General features: G+C 40.5%; 1 protein-coding gene across 2 annotated transcripts in view; it reads left to right on the top strand.

The window, feature by feature from the left end:
• LOC148015232 (SUMO-activating enzyme subunit 1A-like) overlaps positions 1–992 on the top strand; it is a 128,753-nt gene extending 127,761 nt beyond the window's left edge. For both annotated transcript variants that reach the window (XM_087665513.1, XM_087665512.1), the window contains one exon: positions 417–992. In XM_087665513.1, coding sequence (XP_087521639.1) covers positions 417–518 — 102 coding nt within the window. In that variant the 3' untranslated portion in view covers positions 519–992. The remainder of the gene's footprint in view (positions 1–416) is intronic.
• Positions 993–24,742: the final 23,750 nt, after the last annotated feature.

Below are 24,742 nucleotides of genomic sequence, written 5' to 3'. Positions count from 1 at the left end.
GATCTCTCGATTCTAGTATGGCATTGCCTAGAATGCAATGCGAGTGGCTGCTATGGCAGATCATTGTCCGAGTCCTCTCTGCATGGATGTAAGGAGCTAGTGACCCTCTACCTATGCTTAGATCAGGGTAGCTGTCTATGTGCCTTTCTCAAAAAATGTAATTATGTGAATGGAAAAAACCCTTCTTTGACCAGTTTTTCTTTTTCTTTTTCTTTTCTTTCTTTCTTTTTCTTTTTTTGTGTGGAGAAGCAAAGCAGAATGACAGATCATACATTTTTGTTGTTGTGTATCTATGTAACAGCAGCTATATGCTATTCTTCCATTTATAGCATTCATACAATGTGAACCCTTCAACAATTTATTCAGCAAAATTAGGTAATTTGATTGCTAACATTAGATCTTTGCAACTGTGCCAGGAATTGTTGAAAGCCATGTCTGCCAAGGGTGAGCCTTTGAAGAATCTTTTCTACTTTGATCCATCAGATGGAAAAGGAATCATTGAGACAATTCCAAGGTGAAGGCTATGCTGGGAATCGGGGATTATAAATATAATTAGGATCCTCCAAAGATCTTTTGTAAAACTTGGTATTGCGTAACACATCTTACTTAACCGGCAACAAAAAGCTTCCTTTCCATGGGCATCCCCCTTTTAGGTGCCAAGCATTGTTGGAAAGGGCAACACTAGAATCTAATTTAGAGATCTGCCCCATTTTCATTAAAGGATGTCAATCATCCTTGCAAATAGGGGGCTGAGTTTTGCTGCCAGTATTGTGTATACACTTATGCAGTTACTGTGACCATAGTGGAAGTTTTTAGGCTACAAACATGGTGGATCTGCAGTGACCTTTGTATAATCTTTTGTTGTGCTAGTGAATCTTTATATTGGATTATATTTGTGTGTATGGATCGTTGGCTTGCGCAGGCCTGGTTGAACAGTATTGTACCCTGGATTTGGGTTGCATGAATAGATACTTCAACTTACGATTTTTCTACGAGAATTATTACCCAGGTGGAAGATTTCGCTAATCATCCATAGTGAGCACGCAAAGCGCTATGTGCCTCACTTGAGGCATTGACTAGAAGCAGAGTCAGCTACTCCTTATCTGAGGGAGAAGGTATAGCTTAGCTTGAAGATACTGCATGCATGGTCACGCCATGTGTATCATGTCTCTGGTAAGTTGTAAGGATGATATTGCCTGTAAAAGTGTGCTCTTACAAGGCCGAGCTTTTGATAAATCTGCCAACTGTTTTTCATGCATGCACTGCAACTTGCTATGCTTGCAGCTGCTACTTTCTATAGGCTTCTATACATGAGGGATTCTTCTGTATACATTGACATGGTCGAAGCAACTTGCTATGCCTGCAGTTGCTACTTTCTATAGGCTTCTATACATGAGGGATTCTTCTGTATACATTGACATGGTCGAAGTAACTTGACTATGCCTCCAGCTGCTACTTTCTATAGGCTTCTGTACACGAGGGATTCTTCTGTATATATTGACATGGTCGAAGCAACACATGGAAGACAGGTTCTGACCTCTCCCCTGGACTATTAGTACCTAACATCATTGTAGTAGGGAAACAAGAAAAATAATCAAACCTGGACAATTAGTGCCCAACATAATGGATTGACACCAGAAAAATGGTGATGTAAAGGCCTTAAATGGGAAAGTCGCACGCTTTGATCTGTTATCTTTCAGATTGTGCTATTGATGCAAAATGTAACGTAATGAATACAAGTAGAGTACTCTTATTCCATCAATTCCAAGGAGAGTAAAATTAGAGAATGGTGTAGACCAATTCGGTGTAGTCTTTATTTCTTTGTGGCAATATCACTTTGGGCTTCTTAATAGTCCCATGCCAGACACTCTTTTGCAAAAGGGACAAAGGAGCATTCAAGAACTTCATCCTATCTTAAGTAGGCAAATCATTTGTTGAAATTGTCCATGGCATGAGAATAGAGAGGGGTATAGCTTGTCGAAGTCTTAAATCTTCAATTCCAATATGTAATGGCACCATGAGGTTCATCTTTTTCCCAATCAAACAGAAATTTGAGGATCCAACATCCCTCAAGGACTTTAAACCCCTTCCTAGTTTGGAGCATACCAAGGTGTTTGCTCATGACAAAAATCCAACCTTTCAAGGCAATGTCCCTTTTTTCTTAAGTGATACTTGACCTGACAGGAGCCCCAAGACATTTGAGGACACTTTGCCAATGTTCTTAGAGCCCATACAATCAACAAGTTTAAACTCATCCCTTTTGTTGAGCAATAGATGTTTAAATTTTTTATTAACTAACAAGTGAGCCAAAGATGACAATAGATTGCTTAGAAGTGCCAAGTTGTTGAATAGAATTAGGATGTGTGATTATAATATTTGAGTTATCATCAAGAAATATCTATACAATGCAGACTTGCCCATCAAGTAGGGAAACTCCTTTGATGAGACCTTGCTAAGTTTTAAACTCAATATAATCCAATAAGGACTTTCCCAACAAGAGTAAATAGCAAGGGAGCAAGGGTACACCCATGGTGAATGGATCTTTTTAAAGAAAATGAGAATTTGTTATATCCATTATTGCTATTAATAATTGAAGCATTAGTAAAGAAAGCATCCACCATTCTACAACTCATATTTTCAAATCCGCACCAATACATGACCTTGATTATAAAATCCCAACTTTGGCATACACCTTCTTAGGATTGTAATGCCAAGGCAACAACCACCTTTGTTAGGCATAGGATGCTTGATATAAACTAACAAGTTGTGTTGCATCATGGATCTATTAAGAGTGGATAGCAAATCTTTGAGCCATGTAACGCCCAAATTGGTAGGTACCTCCAAGATATTCCAAGATATGTCCTTTGCCAGTGTTGTTATAGGTTGTACAATCAATAAGATATTTGAAGACACATCCTTTGTTAATGTTCTTATAGCTTGTACAATCAACAAGCTTAAACTCATCCTTCTAATTGAGCAGTAGACCTTTAGTTTTCTCTTGACTAATGAGTGAGCCAAAGAGGGTAATAACAGATTCCTTGCAAGTGCTCAAAAGTTCTTGAATAGATTCAAAATGAGTAGCTATGATGATTGAGTTATTATTGATGAACATCTAGGCAAAGATGGATTGCTTGTTAAGAAGGGGAAGCCCTCAAGTGAAACGTGTGCAATCCAATATGACCCGACAAGGGTTGAGTATTAAGAGCTAATAATAAGGGAGCATAGAGACACCCTCATGAATGGATCTTTTAAAACAAAAGGTAATTGTGTCATATCCATTAATGCTAATAATAGCTAAAGCTATCATTGTCCAAATTGATGCTCAAATTGTGAAATCCATATCAAATGCATAACCTTGATCATAAAATTCAAACTAAGTCAGTCATATGCCTTATCAACATTATATTAATAAGGTGATAGCCACTTTGTTAACAACTCTAGTACAACATCATGTATCTTTGAAGAGTGGATAGATTCACAATGCCTTTTATTAAACATCTTTTGCAATATGAACTTTATCCTAAGAGCCACAGTCTTTTCCATTAACTAATATGGAATGCTTAGTATAGTTAGTTGTTGAAGATGCCCTGAGTTCCTTTTCAACTCTTGTTTCAATACAAATTTGATAAGGCCTTGATCCTCCTCGATGGCTAGATAGACACTGCTTCTACAAGAGTTTGTAAGGCTACACGTCCCCTCTACAACAATTCTAAAGCAGTACATTGACATACCATCAAGTGCCTTAACTTTTGGAGTTTCTTCATATTTTTGAGAACATATTTCAACTCGTCCTCAAAGGCCTAGGTAGCAGTAATGCGAACTTGCATGGGGCCTAGGAACCTTTTGACTTGCTACTCATACCCCTCCACTAATTCAAAAGAGGTTCCCACTATGGATGATAGATACCTCTGAAAGGTTGTTGATATGCATTCTTCCTCTTTGACTAATTTTCCAATCTTGTCTTCTATAACTACGATTGTAACTATTTTTTGCTTGACTTTTAGCATTTGGTAGACCCTTTTATGGGATGACTCATTATGTAAGATATACATGATCGTCATTGAAACTAAAGAGGTGAACCTTAATCAACCTTCCAAGCCTCTCTCTCTCTCTCTCTCTCTCTCTCTCTCTCTCTCTCTCTCTCTCTCTCTCTCAATGACTCATTATGTGAGATATACATGATCGTCATTGAAACTAAAGAGGTGAAACTTAATCAACCTTTCGAGCCTCTCTCTCTCTCTCTCTCTCTCTCTCTCTCTCTCACACACACACACATATACACTTAATGCTCCACTATCTCAAAGCGGTTATATAAGGCCACACCCCCCCTATGACACAATGCCTCCCCCCTCCCTCAAGTTGTGGAATATTTTCTTAATCTTGCAGGTACGTATAGCTCCCTCCCTCCCTCCCTCCCTCCCTCCCTCCCTCCCTCTCTCTCTCTCTCTCTCTCTCTCTCTCTCTTCCCTATCCTCTCTCTATCCATCACCCAAATTTTCGTGTCTTGTATGAGGTGTAGAAAAAACACATTCCCAAGATAGAGAAGAATCTCAAGAATATGGCCTCTAAACAACACAAGGAATTGAGAAATCATCTCCCCATAACAAATTCATTCCTCCCATGACTCTACAAAAGCTTATGAACAACATTGATGTACAATCTCTAGTTGATCTCAAGGTCTAATATGCGAGAGGAAGTTCTCTTTGAAATCTCATCCACAAAAAAAAAAAAAAAAAAACCTCTTGGGGCTAAGCCTTTCAAGGTGCTTGCATAGACATTACATGTCATAACATAGGATATGTCTAGAATCTAAATTGTCCCCAAGGATGATACATTTGCTTTCTTGTTTCTTGGATATAATGCCATGTTACAGTTATAATGTCATGTCCCAAAAGGTTGGTTGCATCCACTAACTCCAACTTAAGATCGAACAATTGTGGATAGGTCTTCTCGATCTCAATCATGTTCCTGTCCTATAGTATTGTTTCCGACCTATCAACTCTATTTGCTATCCACTCCAAATAGTCATTACACCAGGCGAGTTTAAGCACATATACAAAGAAAACAACCAGTTGTTCTTCTTCATCAACACAATACTTGCTTTCTTGGTTTATGCTATAGAGAATATCCATAATGTTGGAAATATGTAGATCCCATCTTCATTAGTTGATACTCATGAATCTAGTTTATTTTGCTAGTCATGATGCAGATGTCAAGATTACATGGAAAATTAGAATCATGTTAAGTGAAATAATATTTTTTTGTATGCAATAATCAATAGATTGAAGTTGATCATAATTGATGGAAGTTAGGGTTAGGGGGCCAATTCCAACAATGATAATTTTGCCATCACTCTAATGGCGTCTTTCCTTACTATCACTCTAATGGCCACTTTCCCTGATGATGACCATCTCAAAAGCCAACGGAGTGATGTATGAAGTCCTTTATACCCTTCGTTAAGGTCCATTAAAAGCCAGCATTAGTCTTTACTGGGACAATCGTGGAGCCGAGCTACACTCTTTGACATGACCTCCAAAAAACCTCAGATTCTAGCAAGTGAAGCTAGTCTCATAAAATTGGTGAGACTTGAAAGACTCAATAAAGTTTGGTGATGTGGCAGCTAGATGACACACACACATACACACACACGCGCGCGCATTCTCTCTCTCTCTCTCTCATTTCGAAAAAGTGTTTCTCATCGTTGGATCTTCATAGTCCACATGAGTTGTTACTCGTGTGAGGTCGCAATGCTTTCTTGTCGCCACCCCTCCACCCCAAGTACATGGATGGCGCGCCGCTTGTATGTACGCCATGCCCTACCCTCAGCACTATCTCCCACGAGGTCTTTAAGACCTCGGGGAGTTGGGATCAACGGCTGTCGTTGACCCCGAAAAAAGGCACGCATCCGAGATGCTACTTTATACAGAAGTAAACCCAACCAGATTTAAAAACCCAACTAGCAAATGGAAAGCCAACCAACCGAAAAATGGGATCTGACGGAGGAACGATGTCTCGAAATTCGGGGATGTTCGTTGCCACATACAAAAGTAGACCCATCCCACCTCAGCACTATCTCCCACGGGGTCTTTAAGACCTCGGGGAGTTCGGATCAACGGCTATCATTGACCCCGAAAAAAGGCACGCATTCGAGCCGCTACTTTATGTAGAAGTAAACCCAACCAAATTTAAAAACCCAACCAGCAAATGGAAACTCAACCAACCGGAAAATGGGATCTGACGGAGGAACGACGTCTCGAAATTCGGGGATGTTTGCTGCCACATACAAAAGTAGACCCATCCCAGGATTATAAATGCAACGCTAGCCGTTGAAATTGATTGCATGGGCTGACAGTAAGAAGATAATAGATTCTACAGGGCCCACTATCTCTAATACAAGTTTTTGAATCGTAGACCACGAGTAAACCTAGACATAATAGTAAACCCAGCCATTAAAGTAAACCGTGTCTTGTAAGTAAACTGTGTCGACCTGGAACCGAAAGCCGAAAAGCTCTCGGTATTACCCACAGGAAAATCCTGCACGTAGGGCGCATTCGTGTGTTGTTGTGAACGGAGGTTTGAGGCCCATATTGCAAGCGCATACAAGCTCATTGGAACAAAGGTTTAAGGTTCATATTGCGATTTCTTGCTCATGGCTTCCACAACAAGGTGCATATCTCTCTCTCTTTCTTCCTCTCATATTTGCATTGGATGCATTGTGACATTGGAATGATGTTTTAGTGATATATACGTATGTAGTCAACACGCATGGATTATGGAAAGTGACATTGAGATCGATGATCTCGACATCGATGAAGAGACATCAGATGGATCATCAAGTGATGAGGTTGAGATGATTAATTTCTTAAGTGGAGACAATGATTCGGCACCACAAGAAATCACTATCAATGCACCAAGCCCAACTACCTATACCTCATCGAAGTACTTCTCTTTCAATAGAGAGGCTTACGGCTTGATGGTCAGTGATTTGAGTAGGTAAAAGGCCATCACATTGGAGGTGCTCAAGCAACTCCATAGGAGGGAGTTGCTCGACTTGAAGAAGTGGAGAAGAATCAAAGGTCTTTGCATTGGTAGAAATGGCGATGGACACATTACATTGGCCTTGAAATCAGAGCCATCATTGCGCATTGCATGTATAGAGGAGTGGGAGAGCATATTCCTTGGAAATCACATAAACAAGGTTATTGGTGCTCACGAGGGTGTCAATGTCACAATTGATTCCATCAAATCCACGTGGTGTACTGACTTGAGAAGGCATGGCATTCCTCTTGCATATGTGAGAGATCTCATCGATGGGTGTACTTGCAAGGTGTTCACAAGGCCCCATGGTTATAAAGGCCCATTTCTAGTTCATGGGAAGGTTTTGGAAAGAATAGCACCCATCTTGGAGCTTACTGTAGATAGATCTCTTGTTGAGCGGAGGCTTCAAGAAATCATGCTTGAACACAATGTTAGGTTGGGCAAGGTCCGCTCGACCAAAAAGCATGGTTTAGGGAAGACAATAGTGGAATATGCATGTCATCGCTATGGTAGAGCAACTCGAAAGGGCTCCCAAATCCGTAGGTTGTGAACCTCGAAGAAATGTGGTTGCCTTTTCAAGGTGCAGATCGAGTACAAAGACGATCTTCATGATGTCACTATACGGGTCCATGGACCATACGAGGGTCATGTACTTGGATCTCGTGCTGACTTGTATCACTTGCCGGTGCATCCAACTGTGATTGATTGCTGCAAGGATGACCTGTTTGACGTTGGGACATGTCGCCACATCGCGAAGATGAGCCTAACCAAGGAGCGGTTTCATTTGAAAAATGCATCTCCATTGGATCGTGTCATTTATAGGTTCTTCATGATACCAAGGGAGGTACAGACACTATCATACCAAATGTGAACTGAAGGTATGTTACCTTCAAAGCCATTGCTCTATGATATTAGGTTGCTTTTGAGCATCAATGTTCTACGTGTCGTCCTGCTGCAGGCAAGCTTTCGAAGGATGATTGGACGGCAATGTATTTGGAGGCTCTTCGTCTACGAGATCAAAACAAGGTATTTGTCATATTCTCATTAATGTTTATAAGCTGTGAAAATTAGTACATCTATTTGATAGTATCATCTACATGGTCTTTTAGATACTCTATTGCCAACCATACAATCCTCATGCCATAGAGGACAAGGACAAACCATTCGTACTGATAGTCCAGGATGAATGGATGTTGCAAATGAGTAAGAGGTTCTCAAAGAACAATGCTTGGGCAATCGATAGCACATTTAAGACCAATGTGTTTGGTCTTTGCTTTATGCGGCGGTTTTACCAAACCAACATGGGGTGGGTATCCCTATTTGGTTTATGCTATGCACTAGTGACAATGGGTCAAACCAAGAGATTATGGCTTTGCAAATCACCATGAGACTAGTCCTCTCTAGGATGGGATATATTCGCCCTGCTGCCCTGGTGATTGATAAGTCCCAGCCAGAGCTGGAGGCGCTCTCGAAGGTTGTTCTGGAAGACCCTCATTGTTGGACCACTGACTATCTTGGTGGCAACAAACGTCAACGTGCATGCCATATTATTCTATGCTGGTTCCACACAAAGAAAGCATGGGTTGAAAATCTCTTGCCATAGGTACACCTTTTCAATATCATTTTACTTTTAAACATTGCCTTTTTGTGAATTCCATGAGCTTGACAGTGAGTACTTCACATGTTCTTGCGTGAATCAAGGTCCCTACAGATGAGCGCGATCATGTGTATGCCTCTTTGTCCAATCTTATGCATTACCCTACAGATTCGCAGTTTGATGATATGTTTGAGCAATTGCTTCATCATTATTCCGCTCATCCAAATGTGGTCCGATACGTTACCAATGGATGGTGTGGGAAAGATTGTATTTGGTGTGCAAGATGGCCCAAGTTTGGTTGCATGTTTCCACATGGCAATGTCGACACAACCAACCTCATTGAGAGACTTTGGCAATATATCAAGTACACTCTACTTGATGCTAGGATCAACAAGTCCATTTTGGATCTGCTGCACGCCCTTGTTGGTGACTCGTCATCGGGGTCTAGAATGGGTGGATCAGCTTTGGAGTTTTTCAAGCAAAAGCAAGAGATAGGTAATGTGGTCAATTTCCTTTCTATTTCCACATTTGACCTTTCCTTGAAACGCATTGTTGTCTTATACATGTTTTTTATGCCAGTTGATTCTGAGCGCTTCAAAGTCTATGGGTCAAGCAAGAGTCATACGGCTAGATTGGCATTAGGGGAGAAGATTCTTCAGCGGTATGAGCAAGATCCCTCCTCTCTTCAAGTCATTAACGAGGGAACCATGTTGTTTAAAATAGCGAGCACAACCCAATATGCAAAATGGTATCATGTAAGTGTACAATCAAACTACTATGATTGCCCTAATTGGTCGACTGACTGTAAACATCTTCATGGTTTGAGGCTCATCTTGAAGAGCTATTTTCCTCCCCTTCATGAGGTTCTCCCCATCATCGATAGTGCACATGCCTTTGATGACATGAAGGAAAGACCAGGTGGCGATGAAATCCCAGGATTGGAGAGACCAGGTTCCGATGGTGGTGTGCAGGAAGGGGATCTCGTGTCCTCCATCGCAGACTTTAGAGGGCTCCTTCAGAGGATTGAGGATGGGATTCCATCCTACACAGCGGCACAGATGGATGCTTGTATGCACTAATTGGAAAGTGCTAAAGAGTCTCTTGTTCACATGTTCACACCACAAGAGATTGACATGCCTAAAAAGGGCAGGATCTATCAGATCCAGGAAAATGTCACACAGACACACCTAGGGTATGGCAAGGATCATCGTCATCGTCCAAACGAGAGGGGGGAGTCTTCATCACAACCGAAGCGTCCATCTATCATAGGCATATTAAGGCGCAAGCATCAACGAGGGAGGGGTCGTGTAAGGTTTAGCCCAAAACCGTGGATATATTGTCCTCATTGCTGCACCAAAACATTTTTGGTGGACCCTCTGGCAGTATATTCATGCCATACTTGCCATGCACTGCTCCCTCTATTCTTGCGGTATGCTCCTCGTCTAACAGATTCTATCTTGATCGGCAGGGCGGTGCGATTGTATGGTGAGTCTTACATTGGCACTTGTCGTATTTTGTATTGCACCTACAATAGTGAGAATGAGGAGCGACGATTTTCTCTCTTGTTCCCTGATGGGTCCACGATCATAGAAGTTTTGGCATCTAGGTTCAGAATGTTTGTATTGTACACATGATTATCCATTTAAGTGAAATCCCATTGGCATCTCATTGTTGATTTTGGTGTCTCATTCTTGCATCTATTCTATTCATTATCCAAACACTAAAGCCTAAACCATTACCCTAAACCATATCATAAGATCCTGAAGCATTAACCATGTGCTCATTGCGCGAGGATGTAAGCATGTGCTCGTTGCTTTCGTTGCATTCATTCTATTCATTGACATAATAAACCTTGACACAATAAACTTTGCATTCGTCTCTAACAATGTGTATGGCAAACTTTGCATTTGTCCCTATCAATGTGTTCACACAAACTTTGATGGTAGAAAATTTGCATATGCTTGCATAATGTATGGCAAATGACAACAACTCATCATGGGCACATAGATGCATACAAGGAAGCTTTACATATGCAAATGCCACTTTTTATCCTCTTTTTTGGCTAAAAATATACAACAATATTCACCTCCAAGGATAGGTCATAATTTCAATATAAGCCTAGTACTTAGATAGCTCTAGAACTTTAAGACTTGTATGTAGCTTTCAAGTTCTCATTTAAGCTAAAAGAGGATTTAAGATTTCTTCTTAATCTTGAGTTTGCTTTGAGTTTAACTTCCACACCTTATTTGTGTCCATGTCAACCGAACCTCCTTCTTTCTCATGCAACTCTTCGTTAAACCTTGGAGTCGCATCATCTTCATTTTGCATTTGAGTATTTTGATTCATAGCTCTTTTTAGTTTACTTTATTATATGTTTCATGGTCAGATTCAACTCACTCAACTCTCTCAAAAGAGAGTTGAGTGAGTTGAGTTCAACCCCCCTCACTTAGCTATTCTAAATCTATCATCCAATTTTAGCCATGTACATGAAACAAGGAACTATGTTGAAGTGAGTTGAGTAAGACTATGTCAAACAAAAAGGCATGAACAAGAATGCAGCATAAGATAATGTCTCTTAATAGTCACTAAGTGTTGCATGAAAATAAAAGCATGTAGATGGAGGAGAATAGCTCCACGACATAATAAACCATGACATAATAAACCCCAAAACATAGCATAAAAGCATTACCTTGACATAAAAAAGCTTAACAAATGAAACCTTGCATAAAGCATGACGTAATAAAAGCATTACCTTGACATAATAAAACCTAACAAATGAAACCTTGCATTAAAAAACTTAACAAATGAAACCATGATGTTATAAACCCCAAACCATAGCATAAATCCCAAACCATAACAAGTGAAACCATGATGTAATAAATCTCAAACCATAGCATAAAAGCATAACCTTGGCATAAAAAAACTTGACATAAAAGAAACCTTTACATAAAAAAACTTAACAAATGAAACCTTGCATATGTATCATTACATAAGAGACCATAAGACCTTGACAAGTGAGTACATGTCTGCCGCAAACCAAGTAGATGACCATAAGTGAGACCATAAGTCCATGACTGCCACAAACCAAGTAAATGTCCATAACCATATAATCCACACAAGATCACCTCTCCAACACTCCAAGTGTCCACTGGTAAAGGTCCTCCTTCAAAGTTGTAATATAGGTGGCATTGAACCATTTTCTTGTTAATTGCAATACGATAAGTTGATTATGGATTGACGTATGCACACTAGACCATTCAAAGTCGCATAGCAAAAGCAATTATACCAGTATAGGCTTACCCAGTTTTTGGTTTATTTCTCAACAACGCTACCCTCGATGAGTAGTCTTATGAAAGCCATCGCATAGAATCCACAGTCTACTACATTTATTTGTTGAGGGGCTGTGAAAATAGATTCTAGTCATCTTTATGTGAACAATCGTATGTTACATTTCTAAGTGACAGCATTACTTTAACACTATAGTGACACATCTTAATGTGGATGAGCTTCATTTTATCCACGTCCGATAGAAACTTGGCGTACGTTGGGTCAGTACAAAGCCTCGATAATGCAAACACGGCTCTGAAACACAGACACAAAAGCAATGAACATAATACATATGTGACACAACATATTACATGGATGTATATAGATTGTTAAGATATCGACAACATAGGGTAGACATGCCGTGAAATTAGTACATTCCAACGAGTCAAGGCATAGAATTGCGCCCTGATCACCAGGTAATTTTTCAACTCTTTTTAGCATAGGATTGAAGACCACATAAAGGCACCAATGTAACCTGTACATCAAAGATTGCTATTAAAACTAGTGCATCAAAGGGCTATGATTTGTCATTTCCATTAAGTATGCATAAAAGGACTACAAACCTCACAAGCACTGGAAGAAATATAAATGTAGCCCTCGTGGAATCGCAGCTATCAAAGTAATTTCTCAACGAAACACCATCGTCTTGTGGCTCAACCATATTGATGTATGGAAACCACAGACTATCTACGAAACATACATCATGCACGTGCTCTCTTGGAATCACATACTCCATCCAACTATGAACGAAAGCCAAAATTAGTTTAGTAAAATAACAAAACCCCTAGCCCTTATCATCAGGCAACCACCAAGAAAGCTATAACTAGTTTAGTAAACTTAAATGACGAACAAATTCATAGTACGGGTGGATGCTTCCTCTAGGCACCGCAATGTATCCAATAAAGCATGGTCGACATCCACACGGAGTTTTGAACATAGAGCCACGAACTCAATATGTACGGAACTCTCTAACCTAAAATAATACCAGAAAGCAACCACACACAATGCAACCAACCATAAGTACAAGAAATACAACACAATGAAAGCATTACAATTAATAAGAACGCACCTTGAGGTGGCACTTTTTTTCCCATTCGTCTTGACAGGAGAGCCATTCTTAAAGATGTCAACCAAACTACATCCAATTGTGAATATGCAACGGGGTGCGTCGCTTGGATACTCAAGAGGGAAGGAGATGGTGATTGAGTTGGGCTGAGGTGATAGGAGGAGCGACGTGAAGCGCTTACTCCCCTCGCCCTACAATGCAATAACCATAACCATAATCCTAAAGCATTGACCTAACATGACATAACATAACCATAACCTAACATAACCATAGCACAACCATGACATGACATAACCATAACCACAACTATAATCATAACCTAACATAACCATCGTAATCCTAGCATAACCATAACATAATCCATAACCATAATCATAAGCCACAAACTTGCCCATAAACTAACCTAAAAATTCAGAACATCGCCAGTGGATGGAGGACCAGTCTGCAACAAGCTATCCATCTCTATCTGAAAGTTTCGCTCCACTGTTTGCAACTCAGGATGGTGGTCTAGGACTTGACCCTCATCATCAATATGAGGCACATCCTCAGACTCGTGTGCGAGGCCGTTTCTAAGGAATGCAACTTGTGAGTGAATATACATATATAAAAAATGATAAACTCAAGGCCAAGGTAATAAAATTGCATTCACATATGACACTATAGAAGGAAACAATATCAGGTGAGAGACTTACATATTTTTGGTAGCCATCTGCTATTCGACTCTGAGTTCTCCGCACACGCTCATCTCTTTTGGAATCATATTTACCCATCTGTCTACTCATAAATGCCTAGCAAGAGACCAAGACAGAATAAGACAAGGTGTGGCAATTTATGAATAGATAAAAAATGACATGAAAAGGTTACAACATTCTAATCCATCGTACTGCCTTGAATCCTTCAAAGGTACCAAGAATACATAATATGGCTTCAACACACATAGAATTTAGGATCCTCATCGATTGCGTATTGAGACATAGACAGTGAAACGTAAGACATCTACGAAGAAGACAACATGATGAGGATCATTACCTTCTATCCTAGCACGAAAGCAATAAACAAAGGCTGCCCCAAGCCCAGCAAAGCACGCTCGAACAGCGACTAGCCGCAAGTCGTAGGCCTCGACATGCTCTCCCACAAATAATATAACTTTGTTCTTTTTAATGTGAAGTAGTAATTACATTCAAAAATAAAAAGAAGAAACTTGATAGAGGAGGGGCCTCGATGTCACGGAGATGAAGACGTTGCAGCGTCCTCCCACGGTGCCTCCTGTGACTGGGGCAACCTCCTGTAACGGCAGCCTCCTTAGAAGTTGCAGCCTCCTGAGACGCACATAAAGACGTTGCAATCTCTTGTCATGCTGATGAAGACGCTTGGGCCTCCTGAGACGTTGCAGCCTCCCACACAAGCGTCATGCTACAGCCTCCTGAGTCACGGTCACGATGCCGCCTTCTGTGTCACGGACTGGGCACGCTACTGTGGGAGGGATGAAGACGTTGCAACCTCCTGTCACGCTAATGTGCCGATGAAGACGCCAAATGGACACGCCAACTGTGGGAGGGATGAAGACCACTGTGTGAGGGATGAAGACGCCGAATGGGCACGCTACTGTGGGTCGAGGGATGAAGACGCCGAACTGTGGGAGGGAGTCTCAGACGCTGAGCTGAGGGATGCGCACGCTACTATGCGAGCTGTGCGAGGGATGTGCATGCTACTGTGGGAGGGTCTTCATGCCAAACTGTGGGAGGGATGAAGACGCCGAGGTGAGGGATGCGCACGCTACTGTGGGTATGAGAGAGAGAGAGAGAATGAGAACGGAAGGAACGATGAGCGCCGCGGCATTTGAGGCTTCGCATGCGCACACGATTAGACGTCACCCTGTTCGTTGGCGGCGGCACATTCTCTGGGCCCCTCCCAATTATAAGGAGTTAAGGCGTCTCCAATTTTGCATGCGCAGACACGTATCAGAAGTACCATTGATGGGCACTTTTCCAGCTGGACGAGTTTAAGATTGTGGACAGGCTCACCAAAAACGGATGGGTTTACTTGCCCACGAGATCGACGTCTATGCCGTGGTCATGAGGAGGGGGATCAACGACAGCAGTTGATCCCAACCCCCCGAGGTCTTAAAGACCCCGTGGGAGATAGTGCTGGGGATGCCCTACTCTACAGGCTTTACACAGGTCCTGAGTGGGCCAGTATATTTGATGATGCGATCCCTTCTCAATGAAAACTAAGTCTCAGAATATGGATCCCCGCGACTGTGCGGATGCGTGCCGGGCCTTTATCGCGAGGCGCCTCTCCTGGACTCCCGCAGAGGAGTCTCCAGTGCGGACGTGCCTCTCATCCTTGCAGCTCTCTGCCGTGAACGCAGACCTGGCGGCCCGGCTTCTCCTGCAGCAGCCTCAGGCCATGGCTCTGCTGCCTGCAGGCGCTGATCCGGACTGGCCCATACAAGTCCAGCGGAACGCACTCGCCGCTGTTCTTCGTCGCGCCTGCAGCAACACCCCATCTGTGAGCAGCAGCACTCCATGGTTCAAAGGCATAAACGTAGTTATCCCAGCAGGGCGTCCCGTACCCCAATCTGCCATCCTCCAGGCGTGGAAGGCTAATCCGGATGTCCTGAAAACGCAACTGCAGTCAGATAAGGATGGACACAGCTACAGAGGCCCGACGGTAAGCGAGGCAGAAGCGAAGGCTGCCTCCTCGATACTGGACTGGCTCCTTTCCCAGCTTATCGACCTGCGGGTAGCGCATCTTGTGGTGGAAGCATTTGCCATGGAAGCACATCTGTCTGAGCTCATGAAGGCCGTTTTGCTGAGACGTGAAGCAAGATCGTCTCCTGATTATTATCGTGTATTGCGCATCCCCTCTGTCCCTCTCATGCAACGCATTATGGGCCTCGTGCATGGCGGCCTTGTCTTGCTGCCACAAGCAGTGCGAATGACGCTCATCAGAACTTGGATGCCCACCTTCCAACAACTGAAGCGGAAACCTAGAACAGCCCTTCTGCGCCATGATCCTCAGCTTGCCCCTCACACAGGAAGGCGAGTTTTTCGACGACTGGTGCATCGATCGTAAACGATGGCGCAACCTCACGACGCTGACGGCAGGCTCATTTGCAGCATGGCCAACGCCCTACCAACTTGAGCAATTGTACTGTAGACAGGCTGAAGATAAATATCAGTATGGCCCCAGATTTTCGCGGACGTGTCGGTTCTTTCCCGGTGACTTGCCGGTAGCTTAAATTTTTATATTTATTTGAATAATATATTTGGATAATGCAAGCTTGACATCGTCTTCTCACGCGGGTGCATGGTTCTGAGGGTCTGCCTCTGACAGACACGGAACAAGGTTCGAAACCCGGGCTGTCAGTCGAGGAGAAACCAAACTTCATTTTAGGGTCCTTTTTAATCCGTGGGACCCATAATTACCTGGTACGGGCTGAACCCGTCGAAATCTGTGGGCCCCGTGCTGAGATATATCCACAGCCCTGTAGACATATATGCTGGTCAGTGGGGTCAAAAAACTTGAAAACCCATGCTTAGAGGTTCTTTATCTCATCTCTGGATGAGCGAAGCAACACAAAACCAACTCCCAATATGTTTGCAAAGGCAATCATTTAAGAATACACGTTGCAAGGTCTTCTCCTCACCACAAATGCAGTCCATTCGAGATGCCTCTCTTTTTCAACTTAGTTTCAAAGAACAAAGCCTGTGACATTACCCTGCAAAGGAAAAGCCGATCCTTTAAGGAAAATCTTAAATCCAAGTGCTACCAAAGCAACCTTGTGAGTCGAGATCTTGATTTTCCAAGTTGCGTGCAAAATGTCATGTGTCCCATCATCATCGATTAGCATCCTTATGTTAGGGGTAAATCCAAGTGCTACCAAAGCAACCTTGTGAGTCGAAATCTTAAAGTGCTACCAAAGCAACCTTGTAAGTCGAGATCTTGATTTTCCAAGTTGCGTACAAAATGTCATGTGTCCCATCATCATCATTTAGCATCCTTATGTTAGGGGTAAAGACACATATGTCTAACTACTCGTGTATTTATTACACCGATAGTATCTGTACACTTGTATATTGTAAGTGTTGGGTGTCCATCATAATCACTTTATTTTTATTATCTATTCGAATAAGGAAAGGTAAATCACACATTATGCCAATTAGAGTTTTCATATATGATATCTCTCTCTTACTCTCTTGCTCCATCTGCCATAGGTATTGCTTGTGTTTCTGTGCTTTCACTTATGCTCTACCTTTGAATTAGTATCAGAGCCCACCATTTGAGGAGCTTCTTTCTTTTCTTCAGTCTAGATTCAAAGCTTTAACTCAAGGTTTCATGGTAGTTATTATTTCTTCCTCTTGAGATATGCATTGAGTCTATTCTTCTTTCGGCTTGTTCTAGTTTGCTTGGTGCTTATTGTTGAGGACCTTCCTAAGGCTTAATTGAGCCTTGTTGAGTTCTTATTGAGCTGAGAAGTAGCCATTTTATCCGTTTTGAGTGGATATAGAGCATGTTGTAGAAGTTGTGAATAATTATGATAGCTTGACAATATTATCATATTTGGCTATAACTTTTGCATAGAATATCGAATTTAGGCATTCTATAGCTAAAAATGAAGAGTGCGATAAGAGCTATAGATGATATATTCACTGAGTTGATTCTGTGCAATTTTCTATTCTCTCACATAGAACATAAAAGTTCTAGTTTATATAGTAAATAGTAAATTTCATAATGCGTGCTTGATGCTTTGGATATATTGTTTTGGTGCTCGAATGGTATGGTTATACTTTTGGGACTAATTTGAACTTAAAATAACTTAGATTTCACTCTTATCTCAATACTATAATAACATGATAACAAGCATTTATCAATGAAAAGCTTATGCTCATTGATGCTTTATGGAATACTCTGTGTATATATTGCTACTTCGGTTGTTATATATACTTTTAGATATGATATGGCATGCTTTAAAACCACGGGTACCAAATGTCTAAATGATTTACAAAAGAATTGATTTATTGTCATTTTGAAAACTAGGAATTTGAAATCCTAATTTCTGTAAACTAGGGTTTTAAAACCCTAACTTTTACAAAATCTGAGCAACAAGTTGATTCTCTTCTTTAGTACTCGAATTAGATCAAGCTAAGTAGGATTTGTTTCTTGGATGAGAGAGAGATTTGAGAGTACAAAGCATGCGATGAAAATTTTAGTATGAGAACTTGTCCCAAATAAAGAGAGAGACCTCCAATATATAGCTGTGAAACTTGGGTGTTGAAAAGTAAAGGTAGATGCTACAAATGACAAGCATTTATTAAAAATGATAAGTGTAGAGATACTTGTCTCTTCAAAATGATACATGTCATCTTTTAGATATCACATGTCACTTTTTTAAACAAAGAAGTTTTCAAACATTATACTCTAAAAGTCTCTCAAATGGTTAATAATTTGCAATAGCAGCTGAATATAAAATTGTTCCTTGCGAAATTCTGAAGCCTTTGATACGAACAAAATTTTTATTTGAGCAACTGTTAAACATAGTAACCTCCTAAATTTTAGGAGTTTTCAAATTTAGCTTTTAGAGAGCTTTATTATATAGGTTCATCGGTTCATGGTTTGTTTTTTTATCATAAGCATATGAATGTGAAAAGGCTTAGTCATATGAGTTTTCTGGTCAATCTGATCGCCCAACTAAACTTTTAATTTCTCTTAGGCATCTTGTCAATGACTACCCAAGTATAATTATATGACGTTTTAACCATTGGTCACCCTTAAATAAAAAGATGAATATTATCATATTTTAAAACACTTACATAATACAAATTATCTTTCGAAGTATACGAGTATGAAATTAATTTGGAATCATTGAGTCAATATGTCTTGTTCTAATTGATATATAAAAGGTTTGTTACATCCCTTCCTCTTTTGAAATCAGTCTTGTCCTCGAGATATTGCTTAAAATATTTCTAATTCTACAACTTCTTCATAAGCTACAAGTATTTTTTAATAGTCTTTAAAATACTCTTTTGACATCCATTTAGACTCTTAAATAGAGTAATTTTTAAATGTCAAAAGAAATTCTTTAAAAATATTTACTTCTCATTTTTTGATCATATAAAAGACTATTTACTCTGGTTGAAGTATCTCTTCATGTTTATTTACTTCAGAATACCATATTGGAGAATATAGAAATTTTTCATAAGTTTGGGACACGTGGTCGAATCTTTGAATTTTTCATAACTTGAACACTATAACTCCAAATCGAGCACTCTATAGCTCTATAGATTTTATTTTTCAAGTGCTTTTTAATGATAGATCACATCATATGGTTTTGAGAAACTTATGGGTATGTTATCCAGATACCATCTTTTCGTATTCAAAAAATAAAAATTAGGAGATTCCTAAACTCACTAATATTGTGTTTCATGTGGATCCTCTATTGCAGGTTCTAATGGTGGAGGTTCTTCATAAGACTTCAAAAGATTAATATAAAAAGTATTGTGAAGTTTTCAATGCTTTTGAAGTTGTAACATGTTATAAATATAATTAATCTTTTTAGTGACTTGAAATGGCCCATAATTTCTTGCTACAAACTTAGTGACTTGGGATGAAGACTTGTTAGAGCTTCTTAGATTAGCTTTGTCAAATTTTAGCCACATCCAATCTCCTTCTTGTAAAATCAATTGCCTTTGATGTTTATTTGCTGCTTTCTTTTGTTTTTTTTAAAATCTTTGGATAGCTCGTCTAACTTGGGCTAATGTTGTATCCATATTATGCATAAACTTATCGGCATGAAATATCTCCCTTTTTTTTTAGAATAGATAATAATAGTGGTTTTTCATATATGATCTCAAATGGTGCTTTACCTATAGAAATATGAACCGTGTTGTTATAGGCATATTCTACCAAAGACAAATACTTTTTACATTGTTGGTTGGCTTCATGGTAATAGCACTTTAGTATATCTAATATTGTGAGATTGGTTATTTTACTTTGACCATCTGTTAGAGGATGATCAGAAGAAGAAATGTAAGCTTTGTACCCAAATTTTCAAAAAGAGCTCACCAAAAGAAACTAGTGGTTTGTGGATCTCTATCACCCACAATGAATTGTAGTAACCCATGATACTTAAAGATGTATTGAATAAATGTTCTAGCCATATGTTGACGCTTGATAGTCTTCTTGATTGGAATAAAATGAGCATGTTTGCTACACCTATCAATAATAGTCAATATATCATTATTGCCATTTGTTAGTTTTGTCAAGCCAAATATAAAATTCATAGCAATGCTTTCCCAAGGTTAGCTCAGAATTGGTAATGGTTGCAAAAGGCATACATACTTTTAGCGATGAAACTTAATCTTTTGGCACACAAGACATTCTTTGATAAATTGCTCAATGTCTCATCAAAGACTTGGCCAAAAGAAATGCATTTCAAGTATCTTGGTTGTGGCTAGAATACTATGATGAGCCATATAAGGTGTCGCATGATATTCTTCCATTACTTTAGGACTAGATCTTTAGTAACATATAACTTATTCTTCATCATAAGAAACCCATCTTTAAGAATCTCAGAGTTTACCCTTTTACCAAGTTATGAATTCTCCCATATGATTTTAAAATCTTCATCAGAAGTATACATGTTCCTTATGCTAGTAAAATTTATAGGATGAATCATGGAAACTATATGAAATTGAGGTGTTCTTGATAGGGCATTTGTTAGCTTCTTTCACTTTCTAAAAATATACTATATTTTAAAGTTAAATTAAACTAAATAATTGGCCCATCAAATATGCTTTTCACACATCTTTGGTTGGTTAAGAAAATGTGTCAAATTGTCATGGTCTATATTGATGAAAAATTCTCCATCTAAAAGATAGTGTCTTCAATATTTTAAAGCTTGAATGACGGCCATTAACTCCTTTTTATAGATAGTAGCATTTCTTTCTACATTTTGCAAGCTTCTACAAAATGTAGAATGTGATACTGAATTGCAAGCTTCTTTCTACATTTTGCAAGCTCTAAAGTTTTATATTAGCAAACGACTTATTTTGTTTATACCAATATATTATCAAACAAAGTACATATAACTTTCAGTTTGCACGAAAGATTCTTTCCATCATTCTATTAAAGATTGCAGGAGCATTGGTGAGACCAAATGGTAGCACAAGAAACTCATATGAACCAAAAGTTGTCTTGAATACTATTTTATGAATATCTTGAGGAGCAATCCTTATTTGATGGTAGCCACTCTTCAAGTCAATCTAGCTAAATACTTTAGCTCCATCCAATCTATCCACCAAGATATCATCAATTCTTGGAATGAAAAACCTATTCCAAATTGTAATTTTATTAAGGGCTCTATAGTCCACATACATACGACAAGATCCATCTTTCTTTTACACTAAGAGGACTAAAGAGCAAAAAAGTGAGGAACTAGGTCTTATTAAACCCTTCTCCAAGAGCTCAATCACTACGATCTTCTTTTGTTGTGTTGGACTCATACAATAGGATGGCTTATTTGGAGGTGAGCTTCTAGAAATGAGATCAATGCGATGATCTTATGGTCTCTCTAGTGGTAACTCATCAGGTAAAGTGTCTCTAAAATAATCTTCATACTCCTTTAAAAAACTCATTTGGTCCTTGTTCATATCTAAGATGGACTCTTCAATTTTAGAATCTTTGTTAGAATCTTTAACAAAAATCAAAAAAGAAAAAAATAGACTTTTTCATTGCTTTATAAATTTGTACATGGGATAAGATGGAAATAGAGTTTCCTTCCACCCCCACATCAAAATATACATTTTTACCCTTGAAAGGAAATCTAAAATTATTTTGATTCCAATCAATGGTTGGATCTATTCTTTTGTGCCAAGGTATTTCTAATACAACATCACAATAACCGAGATCTCCCACAACAAATTCTCATGATCTACATAATCTCCTATCTCAATTCTAAGTTTTCCAAGAATGGGAGTAACTCCATAATCCATTTCTTGAAAAGTAGCACTTGACATTTTTTGTGTTTCAAACCTCTCCTTTGGTAGATGTAGAACTCTTTGTCTGGCCATCATGCAAGGTCAAGGAAATCTTTCTGATGTGTGAAATTGGGTGGCATGAATCATCACCCGTCTGGATTTTGTAAGTTCTGCATATCTCCAAACCATTCAATATGACTGGTCATATGATTAGATGCATTTGAATCGGCATACCATACATCATCATGTGTCCCCTTTCATATAACTGCATTCATCATATACTGCATAACAAACAAGCGCTCATTTTTGTCTTCATTTTGTTGTGAAGATGATACATAGTTTCCTTGCTGCAATTTGGCACTGTGAATATCATCCTTCTTAGCATAACAATGGGCTGCATTATGACCTGTCTTGCCACATTAATGGCAAACAATAGTAGAATTTTCAGAACCTGTGTTTTGCCATCCACCTCTTCCTCTAGAGCTTCCCCTACCTCGAAAGTTTTCTTGGCTTCCTAAAACCCGCATTTCACCAAATTGGTGATTGAACTTGTTTTGCTAGTTATGGCCAGCATGTCCCATATCACGGCCTTTCAAAGAGGATCTACCACATCCCCTTCTTGACCTTGAGTAAAATGCCTGGACCTGTTCAACATTTCTTTCAGACGAGTCACCCTTGTTACCGTGCTTCCGCAGCACAAAGGAGCGGGAAATGGAAAAAAGGGAAATAGCAAAAAAGGCGCAGGGTAAAAGCAGAAAAAGGTGCCTTGACCGGTAGCCAATCCCTGAAAAATTCAAATGTTCGGGGATGACCCTCAGAAAGCTTCAATGTCGGGCCAAGGCAACGAAAGAGAAAAAGGCGCACCATTAAAATGCGGAAGCGCCCCCGAATCTGTGTAAAAGAGTGCCAGGCTCGCTCCTGTGCAAAGTGTACGCATTAGTTGGGAATATGATAAATTAGAATGGTGGGAAATGGGAAAAGGACTAGGCTACGGCCGGCCATGTAAAAGAGGGAAAAGGGGATGACCGCCCAAAAAGGATTTAGAGCTTTGTATATAAAGTTGAAAAGTGAATGAGAAGCTCATTCTTTGTTGTGTGGCAAAAAGAGTCTTCTTCTTCCTTTCTTCTTCTCACATTCTTGCTTGTGTGTGCTCTTGAGAGAGGGAGTGTGAGGGTGTGAGGGAGTGAGTGTGTATGAGAGTGAGGGATCAAGAGGGTGAAGCTCTTCACCATCTCCTCTTCTCTTCTTCTCTTCTCTTCTCTTCTCTTCTCTTCTCTCGCGACACGGTTATGGAGGATGGAGCTTAGAGATGGAGGAGGCTTGAGGATTCTTGAGCTAGCATCAAGAATCGTGGAGCTACCGGAGTGCAAGAGAGAGGACGGTACTCGATCGAGCATCAAGGTAAGCTCACTACACTCGTAGGATCGACGGCGCGTCGGCTAGGTGAGAGATAGCCATTAGAGCTCGCTTGGAATGCTTAAAACAATAAGCAGTCCGTGGGTCTTGGCGGTTGAGCGAAAGCTCCCACATTTTGGTTCCGTTGCCGGGACCAACGGATTCAAGCTTGAGCACTTGCGCGCCTCACATCGAGCATCGAAGTAGGGTACTCATCCCCGAAACGGAGCTTGAGATAGGTAGGAAGTTGGGTGTTTTTAATCTTCAAAACAAGTAAGTATTTTGGGATATTTTGGTTGGTTGATGATTGGAAAGCATGGAGGATCTATTTCAGTTTTTTGCCTTCGATTTTCGTTGCATTTAGCGTAGGTTAGAGTTAGGAAATCGAACCGGAAAAGGGTAGGGTTTAGTGTTTCAAAATAGGGCAAAACATGGAAAAAATCGTGCAAAATACGCAAAATGCTCGCTAATGAGGCCTAAGATCGACAAGAGAGTGATTGGGGGCGTCAACGCCACATTTGGGAAGGCATATAAGAGACAGGAGGCCAAAAGAGAGCTCATTTGTGCCATTTCAGTCAGAGAGAGAGAGAGAGAGAGAGAGAGAGAGAGAGAGCTAGAGAGCCGCAGCCCGTGTGATTTGATCGCATCACCGACGCACTCACTGACCCATTCAGGTATATGAATCCCTTCCTCTATCCCCCTAGATAGGATTTGGAGGGTTGTGCTTGGTATGATTGTGTAAATCCCAAGAATCGAGCGAGATCGACATCGCGTTGTTTCCGTCGCATCGCATTCGGGCGGTCGCTTCTGGGCCGAGTCCCAGAATCGGCCCTCAGTCCCTTACTATTCGGCCACTTGGCCCGAAACCCCACTCGGCCCGAAACCCTAGTCGGCCAATCCACTCGGTTGTCTGAGTCAAAGCTCTCGCGACGTGGCACATTTGCCATTCGGCCCGTCCGAGCGACTCGTCCAAGTCCCAAATTTGGAACTCGGCCACACCCGGGATTTGTCCCTCAGTCAAGCGCCGTTCAGCCCGTCCGAATTATCTTGTCCGAACATGCCATTCGGCCCGTCCGAATTATCTTGTCCGAACATGCCATTCGGCCCATCCGAATAAAAATCGTTCGAGTCAAATCCGGAGATTCGACCCTTGACCCCGTGCCTCGGCCCGTTCGAGTGACCCACTCGGACCCTACAATTCGGACCAGTTGGTCCGAGTGCAACTTTTTGTCAAATCTATCAGAAATTTGACCCGACCTGGCAAATACGCATTAGCGCAACTTGTCGAAACCCTTTGGGCGCTCAGAACTTGGTTCTGGCACACATGATAAGAGAAAT

This window comes from Lygodium microphyllum, chromosome 24 (assembly GCF_053477565.2).
Source record: "Lygodium microphyllum isolate KBCC chromosome 24, Lygodium_microphyllum_v1.1.10, whole genome shotgun sequence".
NCBI classification, from domain to species: domain Eukaryota; kingdom Viridiplantae; phylum Streptophyta; class Polypodiopsida; order Schizaeales; family Lygodiaceae; genus Lygodium; species Lygodium microphyllum.
This window is presented reverse-complemented; position numbering and strand designations above follow the sequence as displayed.